Genomic DNA, 23,335 nt, shown 5'->3' with positions numbered 1-23,335 from the left:
CACCTGATGAATCTTCAAAGAGTTGAGCCCTGTTGCAGCCCACAGATGAAACCTCCAGCATTTTATAAATAATGTGCACAAATTTTAAGAATGCTCCTTTGTGTTGTGATTGTGTTTCTGTGTATTTTAGATCACATAAGATATCTTAATCCACTTATATCAGATTATATTATATTAGAATGCCTCATGTTAATTATATATAGTGTATTTTCTTGTTTCACTTTTATGTTCTATCAGAAAATGTGAGATTCCTCAAATATGGTAACTAATCTGTCAAATAGGGTGATTTTAAAGATTTTTGTAGTTCAAGTGTTTGTGTTTAATTACTTATGTAACCGAATAATAATAATAATAAGCATATAAAACAAAGTATATAAACTTTTTTGATTTCACAATTTTGTGTTTTTATTTCTATATATAAAAAACATTAAATTAATCAAATCATCCTATTGGACAGAAAAGGTACCTTATTTGAACAACCACACATATATTTTCTGAAAGAACGTATATTTTAATGGGTTATTACTGTTAGTAAGAAAAATGTTCCTGCAATAGCTTCGACAAATGTATGTAATTTAAAAAACCACACCTGCCCATCGCAAGCAGTGCTCTATATATTTCTGTACTGGGTGGCTTCGTGCATGCTCGCTCGCTCCCGTGTTTTTATGCGCGTGCTCGCGATATTTAAGACGGTGCCCTCTGCGCGCTCACCTGGTCTGATCACGCGCACGCACGCAGAATTGAAGCATTGAGTCGAAAAGGACACACGACTTAAAATTATGACAAGATGAGATGAACTCATCCCAGTAAAGACAGAAGAACAAGGCGACGAAGAATTTCTCCCATCATCGTTGAATTCACTTCTCCGTTTCGACTTTTATTCTATTTCTGCTCAGGTCAGTTTTTAAGTCTTCTACTTCCTCATGTTTGGCGTATTACTCCTTCGTGTCAGTCATAAGTAACGTTACCTTTATATGTGGTTAAACTGAGTTTTAATAGCTTTAACTTGCATATAAAGTGATGAAAATGTAGCATTTATTCTGTGTTTTCCCCCTGTTGACTCGGTTTGGCATATGCTGAGCGGAACTAGCATTTAAACACCCCCAAAACAGGACATACATCCTTTTATACACGCTAAGTGACTTATTTTTTGATTATGTATTTATTATGCATGTGTATTTAAGCGCTTATGATCGTTAAAGTACTCTTTCTCTCCTTTTAAAGAGCAGATGTATGTGATGGCGTTTCTGTCAGTTAGCTTTAGTGCTAATGAGGATAGACGTCTCACATTTATAAATTTGAGTTTTTTTATTTTTATCGATATATATATATATATATATATATATATATATATATATATATATATTTATTTCTATTTTCATGGACTTTTTTTTAAAGGGAACATTGGAAATTACCTCATGTTTAACTTGTGGTCCATACTTTTTTGGTGCAATGGCCTGTTCCTGTTTTCTCTGTTATTTATTTCCATTTAAGTTTTAGGTCTGTATGTGTTCATTTTAAAAAAGTTATAATGGTTCTTGGTATATATATATATCTTTTTTTTTCATTGTCACATTTGAAAGGTTGTGATTCTTGAAGGCTTTCAAATAGCAAATGTGAATTTAGGCAAACATGCTGAATTAAACTCATCCTAAGTCCTGGTATGAAAATATGACCACAAATACAGGCTGATAATGAGGATATGAGTTTTGAGATCTTTCTACTTCATTAAATTGCTGTCATTAAACTCAAATACTGACACATCATGGTGTCCATGTGCATTAACTTACCTGAGAAAACATGGCAAGTTGTTGGAGGGAAGTGAGACACTTAAATAGCAAAGAACATATAATGTTTAACTACTTAGTTAGACTTGTGAACTTTGTTCCTGTGCAAGGTGTTGACACCAGCACATCAGTCTCAACAGATACAGAAAAAATGTAACCGATTTTGACCAATAGATTAGGTAAATACATTTGCTTATTAATTGCATTCTTCGTACAAAATAAAAGCTACTTACAAATATATATTTTAAGCTATTGGCATTCGTTGTTATTACAGAACAGTCAGTTTTGCATATTGATTATCAAACACTTTAGAAGCATGATAAATCCTTTGTGTGTGTGTGTGTGTGTGTGTGTGTGTGTGCGCGCGCGCGCGCACAAGTTTTCCTTCCTGAAGTCAAGCTTGCAGCCAACTTTTGATCTAAACCCTGACTTGTTTTTAACAGGTCAGTTGTTACCAACAGTGGGCTGATCTGCAAGCCTTGTTTTTCCATAATGAGGGAGGAGGAACAAGCATTTTGCAGCTCTACCATTTTGGTAATTGCAGATCAGGAGTGCAAAGAGTGGCTTTTATCTTTGCTGGACAGCTGTTATGTGGCATGTCAAAGCCAGCCCATACATCCCGTTAAAGATGTGATAAATGTATTCATGCTTATTTAACAGATGATGATGTAGTGGAGGGTTGTTTTGTTTGTGGTCGCATATATTTTCTGCTGTCCTTTTGTTATTAGCTAGGCAGTGTTATGTCAGATTCATGTGCATTTACTTTTTCAGGTCATTTTATTTTAAGTGGGTCAGTGCATCAAAGTGTCAGTGTTTTTTTGTTTTCTTCTGGAAGGTCTTTAAATCTAGATTTCAGTCATGTAAACAACTGGAGAGTTGCAGAACATGTGTGAAGTTATCCTGAAGCAAGCATACATTTAGCAATACACAACCCAGAATGTCCAACACCAAACAGGCCAGTAAATGACTCTTAGGCAAGTTAATGTGATACAGAGGGATACAGTAATTGTTATACATTGATTATATACAAATTAAGTTTTTGGTGTTTTGACAAGTTATTTTAGTTATGCCACAAAAATCTAGCATATAGTCTTGGACCATTTCTAATGAGGCATTTAAACAGTTCCTCTTATCAGGCTAATACAGAGGTTGGTTTATTTGGCAAGCAAAAGTATTGATTTAAGCAACTGGTGTCGATGTGAAATGTGCAGAATTGCAGTAGCCGCCTTTTGATGTTGTTTTTCTGTTTGCCTTATGCATTGCAGTGAGAATATACCTTGTTAAGTGAGCACTTCATAAAACACAGTTGAGTCAGACCACCTGTTTGAACGCAGTTAGCTTTTGCAAGGGAAGTCTGACAACTGGACTGCTTACACCGCTAAAGAAAACCTGTTTGGCCACTCGGCCTGGAGTCATGTGGCAACTAAAGGGAAGTGTGAAGCAGAAAAGTGTACCTTACCTCACTCTGAAAACCACTGAAAGCTTTTATACAAACTTTTCGTATGGAAGAAATACCCAGCAGGTTGGGACAAGCTTTTCTCTTGAACATAGGCAGTTCTGCAGTATAGTTTGTGGTTTGGATTGCATTGCCCCCTTTGGAACTGGGGTTTAGTGTGTTTTTCATCAAGCATGAAATGCTTTGAAGTATTTGTGTGGTAAAATTTAGAGCTGTGTCTGACAAACTCTGCATTATTTGGGTGGCTTGTGAAATCTTGAGCCTTTGTTTTCCACAATTATTAATGCACTTTTAATGCATGTAGGTTTCCCGTCAACCTCTGACCAACTCTTTGTTTTTGTTTGAGCTAATGTTTTTGGTCTACTACATGTGTGGGAAGAAGTGAACAATAAAGATACCAAACTACACACTTTTAAAATTCCGCCAGTGATTTGCCTGAATGACTAATGGTGGACTGAATAATTGGGCTGTTCTTTCCATATTTACAATGACAAGATCCAGTATACAAGCTGACCTCATTTGGTTAGTTTTGTGTAAATGGGCAATATTGTGTTAGTCAATTAAAATGTTCAGTTTATTGTAAATTTAATTATTATTATTATTATTATTTTAATTGAATGGTGGACAGTCGCCAGCATGTGATTTCCATAAGATATCATTAACCATTTAACATATTTTAGTTGACACTCATGTATTTAATGCTACTAGGCACTTTTTTTCCTTCCTAGAAAAGTACTTTAATGTTTTTTAAAGTTTTACCAATTTTATTTATTTTCTTGTATTATTATTATTATTATTATTATTATAAGATACACTGATATACGCTACCATTCAAAATAGAGGTCAACTGATTAATTTTAGCGATAGCTAGGTTGGAACCATAGACTGTATAAAAACATGGAAGTAGTGTCCGTGACGTCATCCATAGACTCCTGAAGAGTTTTTGAAGCCTAAAGTGTGCAGAGCGAGCCGTCGCCATCTTTGCAGCGCGTCACCACGCGACTCTCCCGGACAATCGAAAATGGGCAAAAGGGCGGGAGCTGGTTGCTGAAGCCACGCCCACCTAGCGCGACGGCTGTGACAGCAGTGGCAATTCACCTGTCACTCAAGTGGTCACACCCTTAATTATGCAGAACTTTAAGGCTTAATATAATTTAAACGGATGAGTTATAAAAAAAATTCACCCCCCGCACAGTTGTCATGAAGGGCAAAATTAGCTATATAGACCAAAATCATTTTTTGCACCAGGCTGAAAACATGTTTTTTTCTGCTGTTAAGTTGGGCATTTTAACATGGGGAGTCTATGGGATTGACTCTCTTTTGCAGCCAGCCTCAAGCGGCCAGTCGATGAATTGCAGTTTTAGTCACTTCCTTATTGGCTTCACTAGAGAGAGCGGGAGGTTGCCGCTCAGTCGGAACGCACTGGCCAGTTGCCAATACCAATTAATGAACCGATAGTTTTTTTAAATGGATATTGAAGGAAAACAAAAATAGTGCTTTGCTGTTTAACAAAAATGTACTGAGCCATACTTTGTAAATTAATAAAAATATTGATACAAAAAAATTTAATTATATATTGATCATTAAAGTTCATAGTTCATGGACTGTTTTAACCGTTAATGTTAACAGAAGCAACTTTAACATTTAAAAATGTATTAGTTAATGTTGAAATGAACACTCTAACAAGTAATAATACTTTTAACTATATACTTTAATAAAGCTTATTAAACTAGAGGTTAATGTTACAAATGGACACTTATTGTACAATGTTAACATTTCGTATTTTCAGTCAAGCTTAAAGTTGGCCATCCTCAAATATCTACATAAAGACCAAAGCATTTAAATTACATGCATATGGATATTGGATGTATACTTTTACACTTTATTTGATTCTATTTTAGAACATTTGATGAGTCGCGTCTACCAAATTGGGTATCACAAACCGGATGCGTAGCATTCAGTTCAAGCGGCGGTCTAAAAATGTATTTAATCAGCAAATGGGCAAAAGTTCACGTCTAGAATGAACAGAGAGGCACAGATGTGTCTGACGTTCAGAGTTCGAAAAAGAGCAAAATGGCAAAAGAATACGTGATCTAAATTATAGTTCTCTGTATGAAGCACACAGACGTTATTAGAGCCACAGACAAATATTTCACTGAATAATTCACAATATACAATTTTAGAGCCTAAGTTGAATTCATTATGTACATTAACAATGATTTGGGACAAATGTAATTTAATGTAAAACCTTGTGAATGGCTCTCTGTGGCACGGCAGGATTTCTGATGGCAAGAACACGGAACACGGAAAAACTAACAGCATGGATTTTTGCCAATAGTTCCAGCAATCAACTATCAATGCCTATTAATCGGCAAAACCGATCAGTCGGTCAATCTCTAATCCCAAAGTCAAACAAACAAACAAAACAGTAACGCTAAACACTGGTTTAATGATGCTGAAAATTTTGCTTTCTTTTTTCCTTATCCATCATAGACAAGCTCACTTTAGAGTATTTTTTGTTCATGCTAAACTCGCATTCCGCAAAGAAAAAAGGACTCATTGCAGACAGACTGTCGATTCCAACTAAGAACATTAGCGTAGCTGGCACACCTTCTTAATGAGATCATACGGCTGTGTTCACATTTCTGCTCATTACAGAGGTTTATGACACTGGGTGATTTAATAGGAGAGTGAGAGAGAAGACAGATAGCAGTTTCAATGGCAACAAATTTGTCTTGGAAAGCTGACTGCACAAGGTGTGTTCGACATATCAGGTTTCAGTAGGCGAAGAGCATTTAAAGGCCTGGTTTTGTCTGAGGTCATGCAGTGAATGTATATTGGTGCTGTATTTTTTATGCTGCTTATCCTGGCTGGTTGTATTGGGTTGGGCTGTGGATATGCTTGTTGACCTGACCTAACTATTCCTAGTATGGTGTCAGAGTAGCAGTGTAGTATTTGGCAACAGGATGATTTCACATTCACACACCCTTATCGTGAACGGTCCCTCAAAGTGCCACAGAAGCAATTAAAGAGCATGTTTGAACTTCTGTTGTGATATGGAATTCAGAGCCATGGCTGTTGGGAAATCAGAGACTCCACAGGTAGTTGTTGAGATGTCTCCATTAGGGACTTTGAGACGGATTGATTTGTCTTTGTTAGCTTGTTGAACTACTGTTGACCTCTTTCAAAGGAGTTAAATCTGCTGAGTGGTTAACACTGGTTGGTTCTTTGACTATAAGATAGTCTTCTGATATAATATGCAAACACTGAATAGTTACACAAGTCTGTTTGAGAACAAACACTCATTTGTCATGATAATCTTATGTTAAAATTGCTGCTTTGGAGATTTGGTGTTATATATTATACTTTCGCATTTGTAATTAATTTGGACGTACATGTCTTATTATTGACTGCTAAGCTAGCAGTTTATTAAATATTAAACATCAGCAGCACATATATCAACCATGTATTTGGGTCAGAAATCAACACAACAGTGGACAGAGAGGGCAAAGATAGTCACAAGTTTGTTTGTGATTCAATAACGTGCAGGAAGGCAACTTGAGAAGGCAAATCATTGCACAATAGCTCCACCGCAACCCATCTGCAGCTCAGTTATGGGAAAGAGAAAACTCCCTAGTGCGTTGTACTGAATGCGAACCAAATCAAATATAAAAGTGGATTTTGTCCATATGCCAAGTGCATTGAAAAGATATTTACTCCTTTTGCTGGATTTGAGTTTAAGTGTTTCTGAGAAGGGGAAGTTGTACTGAAGAACCAGTGGGAAGTGAACTGCTGTGGTATGTTAAGGTGGGTTAAATTTTAGGACCGAAACCATGAATGCATTCTAGTTTGAGCTTGATTGTTTTGTTTGTTGTTTTGGTAGTCAATGGTTTTATTGCACATAGCATATATCTTTCAAGCAGTTTATATTTATTTATATGAATAGAATTGCTTTTTTTTTTTTTTTTACAACACTAATATGTAATTTGTAAATTATCTGTATACACAGAATAGCTGAGTGACCAAATTTGCATGTGGCATAGTGCATCTTTCAGTGCAAAGCGCTCAACTTCAATTAATTTCCTGTGTAATGAATGCATTGGGACTATTATCAACCGCTGTTAAATCTCTTGACTTACATTTTGCTTAAACTACAAATATTTTTTTAATTTTGAAATTAAAAAGATTATCTCCAATTTAAGCAGGCAGTTTAGTAGGGTCATGTGACTCATTGTAACTTGCTATGGTTTGAAATGCTTATCTTTGAACAATACATACTTTTTTTGCATACCATTTTTGACAAATATTTAGTAGTATACATTGCATACTTTGCAGTGTGCTGTATTTTAGAGTTGAATTCTGAACATGGCCTTGCAGACATGACATGTATCTTTATTGCTTTTGGTTTGGACCAAATGTTCCAAGACACTTTCGACCAACTCAAAGCCTCCTCTGTTTGCGAGAGCAGCTGAAAATGATTGGGTTTGTACCATGAGAGGTGCGTGGTTCTTTGATTTATGTTCTTACATTTTTACAGGGCCTGAGTTCTGGAAAAATCTATGAAAGCTATTGTAGCAGCTGGTCTGTTTTAGACAGTCTGGAAATGGCATTTTGTAATCTTAGCAGCCGCCCCTCCTCTCCTTTTGAATGTGTGCCATTGTTTTTGGAAAAGCGTGAGCAAGTTCAGGTAAAGGAAGTGTGATATGAGAAGTTCTCGGGTCTTTAAAGCAGCGGTCCCCAACCTTTTTAGCGCCAAGGACCGGTTTAATGTCAAACAATATTTTCAAGGACCGGGCTTTAAGGTGTGACGGATAAATGCAACAAAATAAAATGATACGACTGGCATAAAAACTGTGGTATATTGTAAATATAGTAATAAACTTGAATCCACTGTGTATTCTTATGCAACTTTATTAGCAGCGTCCTCATAACATCACGCCAACAACATAACATCCTCTCTGCCCCTAACGCTCACTGGCTCTGTGACGTTTAAACATGCCTTAAAAATATAAGATACTGCAAAAATCCACTGCGCCCGGTTCTACTGGTCCAATCAGCGCAGGGTTGTGCCAGTGTTGTTTTGTGTCGAAAATGTAAAAAATGTATATAATGAGCGAGTACATCATGAATCTATTTTCGCAAACCGTGTTTTTGTCTTTTCCTGAATCACTATGGTACCCTTATAATAAGTGTTTATATTCCGCCTATTTTAGTCTGGTTGGGGTCGGCAACGCTGCAGAGTAGCACAGTACCTGCGTGCCTCGCCATAGATGTAAACAGAGAGAAGTAGCTCCGCCTACAATGTTCTTCCACCAGACGCGAGCGCCAAAAGTTACCGACTGCAGCTTTAATGTAAGTTATTTATTCTTTCTTGTGCGGCCTGGTATGAAATGACGCACGGACCGGTACCGATCCGCGGTCCGGGGGTTGGGGACCGCTGCTTTAAAGGATGTCATGCGTACATTTTGCAGTTAGGTGTGCATATTTTGTTTTGCTTGCATTACTAAATGTAAAGTTTGTGTGGTGTGTGCATGCAGACTGTGCACTCCATGTGCGTTCTTCAGAGAAGGTCCAAAAGTATTGATTATCTTTGCCATTTATAGGCATGAAGCAATCTTGAATAGCCCATTGGCTCCTTATTCGACCTGTGTTTATTTCCTCCGACAGGCACACACGTGCTTGTAAGTGGAGCCCTCCTGTCCCAGCCAATCACAGCTTCTTAGGTGAAATTCTGGAGGGTGTCAGTTAGACCAATAAAACCACGTGCTGTGCTGGAGACTGTGTATATACTATCCTCTGTAATGGAATACAGTGCACATGTCAGGGCAGAGGAATTTACAATGCATTGACTTGTCAAATAGCTTGGAAACGTGAGTAAAAAAAAAGACACACATGTTTAAAATGGTCACGGTCACTCATTTGAGAAACATTGTCATTGTTTTAAGGATCTTTTTTGACAATGTGCAGGTTGTGAGTTTGCCGCAGGAGCTGCATGTACATTCTTTTACTCTAAATGCACGGATCGAAAGAGGAAATTAAGTTATCTCTGCTTTTTTTTGGTCTCTCTGTTGAGACCATGTAATCTTGTCATCACTGGTGAGCTCAGCCAGTGTCCGTTTTATTAGCCAGTGTTTCATTGTTGGCTTATGGATGGGACACAGGGATAATGTTTCAAAAACATTTTTTTCAGGCTTATCTGCTCTTCATGGGATAAAGTATCTCTTTGAAAACAAACTGCTTTACTGCTTTTCTGGCCCCTGGAGAGGGAATGGGCATAAGAAATCCAGATCCATGTGTTCTGTTCAGCTTCACATGCACTTATCTATGCTGTTTTATTTTTGTTTCCAGATTATGTCTATCATAATCATTTGAGCTGTAGTTTGTAGCTGTAGTTCAGAATGTGAATTTTTTTTAATAATTTGACATGATATACTATTACAGTCTTCAGCTTGTTTGTTTTTTTATGTAGTCTTATATACACACACATATATATATATATATATATATATATTATATTATATTATATTTATATATATATATATATATATATATATATATATATATATATATATATATATATATATATATATATATATATATATATATATATAAAATATTTGTAAGCAAGTAGTTGATACGTGATGTAAAATTGTGGATTAACAAGTTTTTAAAAAATGGTGCTGTGCCTGTGACCCAGTTTGTTACCAATTTCAAGTTAAAGCTTTCTCAATGAATGTTTTGTCTCTTACCTAGGTGTCTTTGTCTGTCTTTGTGATATAGCCTAGTTATTATAAAATTAAACACCCTTTCAAGTGCTTAATGCATACTATATTGGCTATTTAAGTTAAACTGTGGTCATACTATGCTTTGTGAATGCAGAACTGAGAAACTGAACATCAGACACTTTGCAATCCATGTAGATTTGAGTTTTACCCAATAGTTCAGTCTGTGATGCTTTGTTCTAATGCCTTGTGCAAATTCGCAAGTCAGAGTTTACCAAACTTTCAGTAGACAAAACTCTCTGTTCCTCTATGACCATGACTTAATTCTTTTTGACATGAAATACTCCATAACTGCCATAAGACCCCATAATGCATCACAGCCATAACCACGCCATCTCGCTGGAATGTACAGTTTCATGTTCTGTTGAGGCACAACATTTGTAGCCCTTGCAAGTGGTTAAAATTACCACTACAAAATACTCTGGGTACTAGAATTTATAGATTGCAAACTTGTCACATTGTGTTTTTGTTTGCCACTAGCCATAGTGCAACCTTTAAAAACCTGAAGGGCTCATTGAGTGTGTTTACATATGCTGCTAACTTTCAAAAATTAGCTCATGAAAACCAGGTGCAAGAAAACATGTTTGTGCCAGATTTCAAAATATTAATGTTTTCTCTCCGTATTGGATTTAAAATTGACAATGAATCCGCTTGGATAATGGGCAAAAATTAATGTATGCAGATTGGGTTTTGCCTAAGCCATTTATATGACCTACACTGTAAAAGCATAATCTGTATACAATTATGAATGTTTTTAGCAGATGTTAAAAAGGTGACTTGCAGATTATAAATACTACAACAAAAGCATTGCAAACCTAGGGATACCATAACATGAGAAGTGCTGCAAGGTTCTAGAACCGATTAGTAAAGTACCAAATATGAGCTAGTACAAAGATGTATATGAGACACTTTGAGACCACAGAGAGAGAGAACTGAGAGGGGTTGAAAGTAAGCGTTTTAAAAGTTAAAAGTGAGTCAAGTGTCCATGAAAGGGTCTTTAGATGTTTCCTGGTAGATAGATTCAGCTATTCTAATGGATGCTTTTACTGCTTGTACAAACTAATAAAAAATATCAGAAATTAACTATTCTATAAAATACTATAGTTGGTAGTAAGTTTATACTGTAAGGGTCTTATGTTTCAAAACTCTCCTATTATAGACTATGTACATGTGTTGTGTATACAAGTTGGAAAGACAAACTTTTCTTAATTTTGTCCATTAATGTTGTTTTGCAGTGAGGCTGGAGTCCTGACCCTTCTGTTTGGAGACATCGCTCGTGCTGGAGGGAGGAGCCTAATGCCTCAGAAATGTGAAACTATCAGTTACTGCGACTCCACCCCTTATCGGGAGCCACGGTTACGAGCCTCCAGTCCGCCATCAGTCTGGAGGTAATTAGTACTTCCTTCACTCAAGCCTATACATGACATCACACATTTTGAGGATAATTTGATGGTAATTCTCTTTCATTTGTTTAGATTGAATGAATCCATTTTGGTTTCTGCTGTTCAGTTAAAGAAAAACAACAAACTCTTTCATCTGTTCATCATCATCACCATGGATGTCACCTTCCATCCAAAGTGTTTTTATTAATCTGATTGGACACGACAGCCAACATTGACACTTAACAAAATGTGTTATAACAAAAACTTTAGAGATGCTTACCATGTATATTTGACATTGATTTTGTGTTGATCTGTGGTAGAACTGTTAACACACTTTGAGCCATGGTGCTCAGGTAGACAATTTCCCTTCCTAATATGTCTGTCAGTTAAAGAAAGGCTTTGCTCTTATTATACTGTGAGGAGGAGAAAAACAAGCTGTTCTGCATTTGTTTAGGTTCGCAAAAAGAGATCCTGTTTCCATCTCGCCTTTAATTACCACTCTGTTGTCTTGTCTCACTAAGATACATGAGAGGTAGACTGTGGCAACACGTGTGTGCAGTCCCAGATTCTCAGCCTTTTCTTCAGGAAGAACAGAGTGTTACAACATAATTGGAGCAAAGTAGACTTGATAATCGTGACCTCATCCTTGTTCACTTCCCCCTCCATTCCCATCAGTTGGACGGGTCCTCTTGAGCGTTTACAAGAAGAGGGGAGCAAACAAATCTCATGTTAAATGAAGCAGTGTGCTGATTCCAGTATGAGCTCACTTCATCCTTTGACATAACTTGTTCTGATATTTTGCTTTTCACATGTGGGTATTTGTTTTATTTTTACTTAATGCTTATCATTAGCTCACATGTTATTTGGCCCGTGGTCTCAAGGAAACTCTGAGTTGTGGGTGCGTTGAGGGCAAGGGCTGGGCGGCAGCTGAATGTTGTTTCCAGGTTGTGTAATGGGTAAAAATCAGCATTTGAGTGCCAGATAGGACCTGGCGTGCCTCCAGGGTAATCATACTCCCGTCCAGCTATGGTTCTGCAGTGTGTTCCTCTGCAAGCTGGGAAGTTCTTTAGAGATTTTGAGCAAATCAGTACAGTTCTATGGTCTCTTTTATGTGGTATTTTGTCATCCATCAATATATGTCAAATTACATGTTTAACCTTTTGATGTTTGCCATTTCATGAACAAATGGGGAAGCTAGCTAACTCAATCCATTTACTTCCTTTATTCAGTGCTGATGTTTTTTTATCAGACTACCTTGTCCTTTATGTCTGGTCAAACTATGTTCAACTGCTGAATGTATGTAACTCTAAAGAGAATATACTGTGTTTGAGCATTGCTAGCTCAAATTTATTTGCAAGAACAGGAAATCCGAGGCAGGGTTGTAGCAGGAAATATGTGTGCGCCCGTATCCATGGACAATCAAAGCCACTGTTGACTTGCCTTTTGTGTTGTCCCACTTTTTGTCCAAGACACCAGCTCAACAAAATGATTCTGACCTTACAGATTGGCCTCTTTTGTTGTTTGTCACAATGGAAGGTTGGCACAGAAGGAGATGTGCTGGTCTATGAAAGCTTTCCAAATCAGTGATTCTTAACTGGTGGGTCAAGACTCAAAAGTGGGTCGAGGATCGTACAGTCAAAGAATCAACATCAGAAAAACATTAGAAATCCATTTTTGTTGATGCAAGACTTATTTTGAAAGACTTGAATGACAGCTATTGACACTTCTGACAGATGCAGTTTAAGTAAAGATGGAGAAAAACGTGCTTTCCAGATTCAGTATCTGCAGTCAGATGAGATGTCGTGCCTAATGTCTGTGTCACTATTCTATCATTTTTTTCTTAACTTAAGAAATAAAGTCTCTCACCTCAGAAAAACAAACTATCCTGTCAGACGTTATACTGCGCTCTTAATTCACACTCTACCATAGCGCGCTCAAATTTTGAATATGTTTAAATGACTGTAGACTAGGAAGAAAAATTTACCAATCAAATGAAATCAGTATTAACTAAATTAATTTGCACTACAGTGGAGGCAAAGAAGAACACAAAATGGCATGTAGGTATATTTAAAGATGTTTAATGAGGCTCAGAGGCATGAGTGCAGTTAAATTAATGAATTCATGTTGAGATTAATGTTTTAAACGTATAACATTTTGAATAGAGCTGAAACAACGAATCGATTTAATCGATTAAAATCGATTATTAAAATAGTTGTCAACTAATTTAGTCATCGATTCGTTGCTAAATAACTTTTATTTGCCGTAAGCGGCTCATTTCGCGCATATTTCAAATCTGTGGTGACCAAAGTGTGGCAGTAATGAGCCACCGGAGGTTTTACTCAGCCAGTACAGCAGGAGAAGTAGCGAATAGCCAATAGCTGGCCTCGTTTTATGTCACGTGCTTCCCGAACAGCGTCTCTGCAGCATTCAGCGTGATGTGGGAGAACTTTACTTTGAGCCTTTAAAAAAGAAGAGTAACCTGTAAACTCTGCACTACTGCACTGTTTAAGGGTACGTTCACATATCGCGTCTTTTGCGCGCTCAAGTTTGTTATTTCCAACACCGCACCGCATCGAGTTAAAAACATTTAAACTTTTCAGAATGCGGCAAGCGCACCGCGGGTCATGTGACAAGAACTAACCAATCAGCTTCATCCTTTCCCATAACAACGTTAAAAGCTCAGTCAAGATGAAAGGAACAGCTGATCATAGTTGTATATGGATTTCCATTTTGAAATAAATTTAGTAGCAGAGCTACTGCAAGCGATGTTTTGAGCATCAAATCCATTTATCCTTTGCTGAAATTTCCGCGTCTTCAAGGAGAGAGCAAGGAGGTTGCTTAGCAAAGGCAGACGCCTCAGGGGCGCTTCTGCGCGAGCGCTTTGGAAAGAAGGAGAAAGCGGTGCGCCTAGCGTTTTCCACGCGTTTTTAGGCGCGATTTGTGAACGGCCCCTAAGACTTTCATTTGTGCAGATTCTCCAGTACAATGTTGTTTGCAAATGTTTAGTCGTAAAAGCTGAGAACATTGCTTTTTAACAGTTAACATTTAAAGCTTTACAAACATGTTCTGTGATCAGTTTGTCGTTTACCAGTTCAAAATTCAGTCTTGCAGCCTAATTATGACTGAATGAGAGAGGTAAATGTTTAAAGATATTTGAAATGCACTTTTTTTCTAAGTATTCACTGCTCTTTTTCACACAGCAGGTTTTTTGTGTGTGTCCAATTTTTTTTTCTGGACAACCTTCTGATGGATTTTACTTTAAATTGTGAGTTCCATTCAGGTTTCATGCCATTAGCACTTTATTCGAAGGATTGTTTACAATTTCACAGCATAAGCTATAAAGCTGTTTCCCAGTAAATAATAAAATACAATGCACTGCAATTTTATTCTGTTTTATCCTTATTCTTCGTGAAAATATGTTCTGAAAGATTCCTTAAGCTTTGTTTGGGATGTTCAACTACTTTAGGAGCTCTAAGGACTGCCATGGTGAAAACATTATTTGAAATCTCCTTGTGAAATTTGCTAGAGTATGGGTCAGTGTTCTGATTGCAGAAGAGTTCAACAAAAGGATTACTAACACATAATAAAACAACTCCAGGTATATTTTTGATGAGGATATGACAGTGCAAAATGGTTAAAATCTCTTAAAAAATCTATGCGGAAGGATAAAGACCATTTATGAATAATTTACTTGGGGAAAAAATGGAAAAAACTAAAATATAAGTACATAAACCGATTAATCGATTAATCGTAAAAATAATCGACAGATTAATCGATTATCAAAATAATCGTTAGTTGCAGCCCTAATTTTGAATATAGAATATATTTATATATATTAAATTTACTTTTAATAAAACAAATATTTCTAATTAATAATTGAAAAATAATAATTTAATAATAGAAATATTAAATGGTGATATTTTAAAAATGAAATAAACTGTCAGGAGGGGGTGGCAAGTAGAGCTGAAGATCTTTGCCCGAACCCGACGGGTCGTTCGGTCTTAATTTATATCATCTTATGCGGACTCGGGTCGGGCTCGGGCTTGTGCTCCGGTTTGCGAGGTAACCGAGCGGTCATGTGATGTGTTTCGATTAGCGCTAGAAAGATGCGAAAATGGATGGTGAGTAGGTGTAACGGAGGCTTGCCTCTGGTGATTACGTTTTGGTTGCACCAGCAACTAAAGCAAAGTCTGAGGTGTGGAAAAGTTTTGACCATGTTTATAATGAGAATAATGAGTGAATAATGACGCACCATCATTGAGCGCAGGAACACGCTGAAGACAGCTACAGTGGATTCAATCATTTTCCTCCACAAAAACATATAGGCTTAGCCTAATCTCTCTGAGTAAAGGTTTTTCAAATGATAACTAAATATTCATTGAGTCTTAAATGCATAATGTGGACAGAGTATTTACGCTAATGTTGGCATTATTCTTTTATTAAATATCATCTGCTAGTGCGAAGCAAATTCGGCGGAGCCTTTATCTTAATTTCGTTATTGCCAAATACCCATCTTAATTTAAAAATTATCTTAATTTAATTAAAAAATGACTCAAAAAATGTTTTTATTGGTGCGTTGGTCTATTTATAGGCTAAATTAGCCTATGTCTAGAATGCTGAGATGTTACGATGTCACGGAGGACTTATTTTATTTTTTTATTCCAACTTCCAAGTGATCTAGTCTACGTTAGTTATTAATAAATTATGTTAAAAAGTATAAATGACTCATTATTGACAAAAGGCAAAAGAGTTGTGTGCGTGCGCACATTTAAATAATGTCGGGCTGTAAACGGGTTCGGGCTTTAAAAAAGCTGTCAATCAAAATGTACTTGTCGGGCTTGGGCCGAAACCTGTCGGGCTCTGTTCCTGTCGGGCCTAACTTTTAAGGCCCGATTACAGCTCTAGTGGCATGTCATTTGATTGTTGAGTTGATTGTTAGAACGATTGATTAATTCACAAACGAAGCAAGTGACTGTCTGTCTGTGATGTATTACTCGACGCTGAAAAAACACCTTGTAAGTAGAAACCTTTGAAGCTCCCCTGAGTGCAAACAAATATTGTGATCGGGCCAGTTGAGCCTGGTGCTTCTAAATATTTTTTCAGTATTTTTTATGTGTGTGTATATATATATGCATGTATAAAATATATTCAGGCCTCTAGAGTGTGATAACCAGTGTGATAAAATTTGGGTCCAATAGCCGAACCAGTTGAGAACCCCTGCACCAACTGGTATTCAAACTTGTCAATGGATATGCCACTTTACATGTTTGCTATCCAATGAATGGCTGCAGCCCAAGTTCTTCCACACTTTTGAGTGAGCAAGTCACCTCCCACTCTCACTTTGGCTCTGAAATAACTGGTACACACTGACCAAATGCCATCCCATGTTAAGTCACGTGAGAATCCCCAGTACCACTTTATCAGGTCTGAAATCTGCAGTGGAAGAATGCCTTATATGCACTTCAGTTCAGTCCTCCCACATATAGATACTGCTATTGGCAGTGCCGCAGGCTTGTTTATAGGGCAGCTGGTTCTGTGTCAGCTGAGTGCTTGTGTAAGAGCCCAGCTGTGTCTGGACCTGGGTGGCTCTGCTCCTATTATGTCAGCCTAAGGGCCAGAGGGAACAGCTAGCCCTTGTGCTCACTGTGATACTACTTCTGGAGTTATTTGCCATTTGCACATGCTATACAATCACGTGCTAAATACATTACTAAGAACCTGCGGCACTGATGGCTGGCACCAGCAAATTTTTGAAGTTTCCGTCTCTAGATTCTATTGTTTCATTATTTTAGTGTTTTACAGCTAATGTGCATAAACTAAATGCTCTGTTGCAAATTATAAAGTAGGCACATTAAAGAAATTACTTTTTGGTATTGCTCATTTTCATTGACTAGGGACACGCATCTTATAGGAATAGTTCACTTCCTTAACCGTTTTCAAGCCTGTATAATCCGCTAACACAGAAGAATGTTTAGCAGAATATGTTGCTTTTTGTCCATACAGGGACAGCATGTAGTAAACCTGGACTGTCGGGCTTCAAATCCCATTCAGCTCGTCCCATATTTACATTTACATTATATTTAGTCACTTTGCAGATTCATTTATCCAAAGCGACTTACAATTGGGGAATACATATCGATACGATTCTTTTAACTGTGCGTTCACACCAGATGCGTCTTGCGCAAATAAATCAGGCTATTCGCACATAGTTGGACGCTTGAACATTATGAGTTTATTCGCTTCATTCGTGCGTGAAATTAACTTCACAACAGACGTGAATTAGCGTCATGGGAGGGGCTTCTGCCAGTTGAGATCACGCAGCTTTGTGATTTCAGCCACCTTTTTTTCAGATAATTTTCAAAATATTACTGTTATCGTGTCATGAAATGTAGTTTTAAAACTATTTCAGGCGAGAATGTAGTTGTTTTTAAACTCATATGCGGTTTATTTATAAAGACAGCGCCTATTTAAAAATGTGTTTTGCCGATTTAGGAGACGGTCAGCTCCACACGATTAGCGGGAGCTCAGTGATCATGTATCCGCCTAGAGCTCTCTCAACTCAGCTAGTCCTTCTGACATTGGCCGCTGGCTCTGATGTCTCTTTAGTGGTTCATAGGGGTATAACGGTACGCAAAAATCACGGTTCGGTACGTACCTCGGTTTTAAAGTCATGGTTCGGTTCATTTTCGGTACAGTAAGGGAAAGAAATGCAAACATTAAACTGCAGGTTGTTTATTACTATACACTTTTTTTTTTTATATATAAAAAAGTTAACTTTTTAATAAAATATATATATAAAAAAAAAATAAAAAAAAAATAAAATACTGCTGCAAAGTTCTCCACTAAATAAAATGCTCTGTCTCAAACCAATATCATATAATAAAATATAATGAAAAATATAAATAAATAACTATGATTACAGTGCAGCATTACCAATCCCAGCTTGTAGGCCTGCTTCTACAGAACTGTGCCATGCCTGCTGCTGTAGGTGACAGGGAGACCGCCGACAGACCAGGCTCTTGTCTTCATGACAACAATATCTATACTTCATGTTGAGCATAAATATAAAGCCTACTGATAAAGGACACAGTCAACAGTATTGACGACAAAATAGACTATGTTTGACAGGTGCAATATTTGAAAATTGATAATTAATTTATTTTTTAAATTACATTTATATCTGAATTTGTCAACCTATAGACTTTCAAACATCAAAGTGTCATTAATTAATATGTATTTGTGTACAAAATGACATATAAACATATTTTCCTATTCTATTTTGCCTGGAAACGCTTCCAACACGATTGCCTGTCACGTGAAAAATAGGCGTCGGTTCTATTTCTAGCATGCACGCGTTTTCCGCATGGCTCGAGCCGCGCCTAAGATGCGCATTTCACGCAGGCAGTCTGCAAGCTCTAACATGTTAACATGGGAGCCGAATTCAAAACGGACACGCCACGCAGCTGAGACGCTTGCGCCACGCATCTAGTGTGTCGCCGGCCTTAGAATCAGCTGCAGGGTGGGATTTGCAAAAAGTATGAAGAAGTATCATACAGCTCCGGGTATCCACATACAGCGACAATGACTTTGTCCTCCATTGTTGTTTCGGATTTTCCCTCCGCTCGCTACGTCGTAATCACGTCACTACTAGAGCAAGCTCCTGATTGTTTAACGCGGCGCTGAGAATTGATTGTTCTAATTTTGTCTGTGAAGAATGTGACAAAATCATCAGCTGTTATAGAAGTGGTAGGAGGTGGTGGAGGGGGACAGAGGAAAGAATTTAGAATTTTTTTTGTCTGTATCTGGAGCACTGTTGATCTTTTTGTGGAAATATGAAGATTTGGCAGTATGGACTTCAGCAAAGAAAGATGAAAGCAAAGACTGAAACATACTTCAGTCTGGCAAAACTTCTGATTTGCACCTTTTTTTTTCTCCGCTGCCCCGAGTTTATTCCCATGCTCACATATAACATTGGATAACCAGGGGTTAGAGGGGGCAGCCCATGCTGGCCTGGTGGAGAGAGGACAAATATCGTCTAGATAAGAGGTTAAAGTAGAGCATAAAGTGTTCCGGTAACCGGTATAAGGGTTTGTTGCACACAGGTAGCAAGATATTGTTTAAATGTAATGAAGAAATGGTCAGGGATAGGTACGGGTTCTACTAAAATGTTTTCTGCAACACAATTGCGTGTGTAAATTAAGTCAAGTTGGTTGCCTGATTTGCGAGTGCTTGTAGTGGCCATTTGAGATCAAATAAAGCAAAGAGTGAATGGAAGTCTGTAGCATAAGGCTTGTCCAGATGAATGTTGAAATTGCCCAAGACTGAAAGTGGACTGCTATCCCCTGGGAATGAGGACAGCAGCCCATCCAGCTCCTCGATTGAAGGTGCCTAGAATTTGCCCAGGAGGGCAGTAAATTACAATAACATGGCGTTTTATAGGAGCTGTTAAAGTAATTGCATGAGATTACTGTACTGAGCTCAAGTCTTCTAAAGCCATACAATACAAACTTTGTAATTTGTATGAATGGACTAAAATTCTACTGGACTGAAAGATTCCTTTAAGATGCTTATGTTACCTTGGAATAGTAAAAGTGTTTTTTTTTTTTTTGTTTTTTTTTTTTTACTTTTTTTTTAGTGGAACACCTTGTATTGTTTTAAAATTGTCTCTTTTACCTTTTTCTTAGGTTTACCACCATGCACCTCAAGCCATACCCCAAACCACAAGATAAACAGATGCATCGGGAATCTGTGCATGATGGAACAAGAGGCCTCCATGCCGACCAGCAGGGAGTGCTCAGGAAAGAGTGGGGCATTCGCCAGGAGTGTGGGCTCATGGGCTCATCTGGCAACGGCACAGCCAACCGGTGTCCCCTCAGTGTCATCTCCACCAACACCCTCCGATGTAGCAGTGGGAGTAATGCACAAACTAGAGTTAGTTGGGCTCACAAGAGCAGAGCATCCTCTGTCACAACATTTACTAGTTCTTTAGTTCTGCTCTCACCTTTGACTGGTTTGGAGAATGAAGGCTCATTTAGGATCTACCAAGGAGAAGATGCAGAAGGGTTTTTGGATATATGGGCTGTCATTAAACCTGGAAACACAAAAGAGAAAATCGCCATTTTTGCATCTCAGAAGTGTGGCAGTACTTGCAATAGTGTTATTGACAACACCTCAGAAAATGAAGCCATTGCCCCAGAGCTGCGGACTGTCTCTGTGAAAAACAAAGTATGCTGGGATGGTGACTGGTCTGTGGCTAAGCGCAGGAGAAGGTCTGGAAACCCAGACAAGTCAAAAAGTATGGAACCTTCTTCTCCAAAAACTGAAATGCCTAAAGGATCTCAACAGGAGACCCTCAATGAGAATGTCAGTCCTTGCAAAGGAGTTGCTGAGGATGCTGTCAGGACAGAGGGAGAAGATGAAAAGATGCTTTCTGTGGTGGAGATGGTGGCATACTTGGAGCAAAGAGCCAGCGACCAACAGGTGAGCTCCAAAGTCCCATTCTTACGCAGCACCAGCACCATCACTTTGTCTAAAGTTGGAACCATCCCTCAGCCTGCAGAGCAGCAGTCCAAGGTTGCAGAAAAGCTGGAGGTCCAGGAGGAGGAAGGCGAGTCTGTTCGGGTTCTGGATATGGTGGCCAAGTTGGAGTCGCAGTGCCTGACTAGACAAAGCCTCCGAGAAGGTGGAGGAGACCTCTATCGAAACAGCAGCTTACGGAGGAAGGTGGGGCGTGTGCTTCTGGCAGGGTCAGAACCTTACTCGCTGCTGTCACAACCAGTGTCACCTTCTGTCTCTCAGGACTGTAGAGTTGAAAGTGTCCCACTAGATAGTGATTTAAACAAACTGAGTTCCCCACCTATGACCCTTGAGCCGATAGAGACCTTGCAGTGTGGGCTTGACAGCTGTGCCCTCAAGGAGAAACAAAGTTCTTGTATCTCAAGACAAGAAACTAGCACAGCTGCTGAGACTGTGCAGTTCTCACCAAAGGATGCCAGCTCAGAGTGCAGTGAGGAACCGATACCAGGCAATTTGTTCTTTGCCAAATCTTCTCCTCAGCCTCTGAAGAAGCAGAAACTGCCCTTCTCATCAAAGAGCAGATTGCAGAACAAAGAGCCTTCTCACATCCAGTACCTTGAGTCTTCTGTCGACACTTCAGTGTCTTTCAGAGCGGAGAGCAGGGATGGACTTGTGGGTGTCCAAAATCATCCAAACTTAGAAGAGACCAAGGGAGGGGGGACTTGCTTAGTTAGTCAGGAGCCTGTGCCTATTCCATTACGCCGCCTGGTGTCTCATGAATTCCTAGAAGCTCGCTTCAAGATCCAGCTGCTTTTGGAGCCTCAGCAGTACATGGCTTTCCTGCCGCACCACATCATTGTAAAGATCTTCTGCTTGCTGCCTACTGAGAGCCTGGCTGCCCTCAAGTGCACCTGCCATTACTTTAAATTTATCATTGAAAGTTACGACATACGGCCGGCAGACTCTCTTTGGGTGAGTGATCCACGCTACAAAGATGATCCCTGCAAGCAGTGCAAAAAGCGGTATGACCGAGGTGATGTTTCCCTCTGCCGTTGGCATCATAAGCCCTACTGCCAGGCACTACCATATGGCCCAGGCTACTGGATGTGCTGCCGCAGATCTCACAAAGACACACCTGGTTGCAATGTAGGACTTCATGACAACCGCTGGGTCCCTGCCTTTCATAGCATCAACATGCCAATTTACAAGAAAAACAGGGATACTGACGAGGATCTGTAGTGTGCAAGAAAGACGACTGCAGTGAGGGTTTTATTTCTGAGGTCTGTGTATATGTGTGATTTAACTAGTGTGAATGGGCTGTTTGTTTCCTGTGCCTACATGTTGCCAATGAGCATGTGCGCTTTTGATGTATAGTGCTTACTACCAGGTTGCTGAAACCTTATAAGAGATTGCTGGGTCTTTGAACTACTACTCTGCCAACTAGTCACCAATTCTCCTGTCGAAAACCTTTCTCAGGTCCTTAATGTTGGTCTGCACTTTAACCTTTTGATTGAATTTTGCAGAGTTCTATCTGGGTACTGCTTGATGATTTTTACTTCGAGTAAGCATTACTGACTAACTTATTTTTTTAAATCCACCCACCATTCTTTTTCTGTAACAATCCCTTACTATTTCCTGCACTGATGTTGACTCGGCCTAATATTGAAAGATTTTGAGCCTTGCAGTTCTGTTTATCTCCCAGTGTACTTGTATGCATGATTAACTCATTGGCCATAAGGGAATCTTTAAACAAGGGCACAATGAGTAATTGATACATTTGCTCCATTTCCCTATCTTCTATTATCATCTCTTTGTACCGTTAAAAAGTCCTTGGATACTAGGTGGCGAAATGACTTCATGACTTAATGGGATTGACTTTTTGAGATTATTCTGAGCCCAGATGTTTACATTGTACATAGAAAAGAATCCTATATATCATAACAGGGTGATGAATGATGGCACGAGTGTGGTGTGAAATGCATTTAATTTTAATATGGGGTAAAATGCCTTTTTTTTTTTTTTTTATATGCTAACTTTTTTTGTGTATATAGATATCTATATGGAATGGTCGCTCTTGTTCTGCAGTGGGACTCTTATAAAACGTGTGTGTATGTGAATACACATCCGTATGTGAACGGAGTGCATATTCTTCTCCGATTTTAAGTATTGATATCTCCCTTGTTTGATGTGTTGTTTTTTGACAGAAAACATTTGAATGTGGGAAGAGAGTTACTTCATCTTGACCGTGACTAACTGAACACCATCTGAAAAAAGAAAAAAATATAGCAATATACTGTTTTCCAAAGAGTGTCAGATTTTTAAAAAATTGTTAATGACATTGCTGTGCTCTGCCTGTTAAGGCATTTTACTTCAATAAAGTATATCTTGAAGAATTTGTATCCAATGTTATGC

The 23,335-nt window shown here is 38.4% G+C and overlaps 1 protein-coding gene across 2 annotated transcripts; it reads left to right on the top strand.

Annotated features, from left to right (window-relative positions):
* The first annotated feature begins 686 nt into the window (after positions 1–686).
* LOC132111351 (F-box only protein 34-like) lies at positions 687–23,322 on the top strand. Of its 2 annotated transcripts, none has more exons than XM_059518574.1 (3): positions 687–896; positions 11,261–11,413; positions 20,092–23,322. In XM_059518574.1, exons 2-3 carry the CDS (start codon positions 11,322–11,324, stop codon positions 22,160–22,162), a joined length of 2,163 nt encoding a protein of 720 aa, XP_059374557.1. In that variant the 5' UTR covers positions 687–896; positions 11,261–11,321; the 3' UTR covers positions 22,163–23,322. The 2 variants fall into 2 exon arrangements, with proteins under 2 accessions (XP_059374557.1, XP_059374556.1); XM_059518573.1 differs by lacking the exon at positions 687–896 and adding an exon at positions 2,655–2,761.
* Positions 23,323–23,335: the final 13 nt, after the last annotated feature.

The sequence above is a fragment of the Carassius carassius genome, chromosome 31 (assembly GCF_963082965.1).
Source record: "Carassius carassius chromosome 31, fCarCar2.1, whole genome shotgun sequence".
NCBI classification, from domain to species: domain Eukaryota; kingdom Metazoa; phylum Chordata; class Actinopteri; order Cypriniformes; family Cyprinidae; genus Carassius; species Carassius carassius.
The sequence above is the reverse complement of the archived record's forward strand: the minus strand, read 5'-3'. Positions and strand labels throughout refer to the sequence as shown.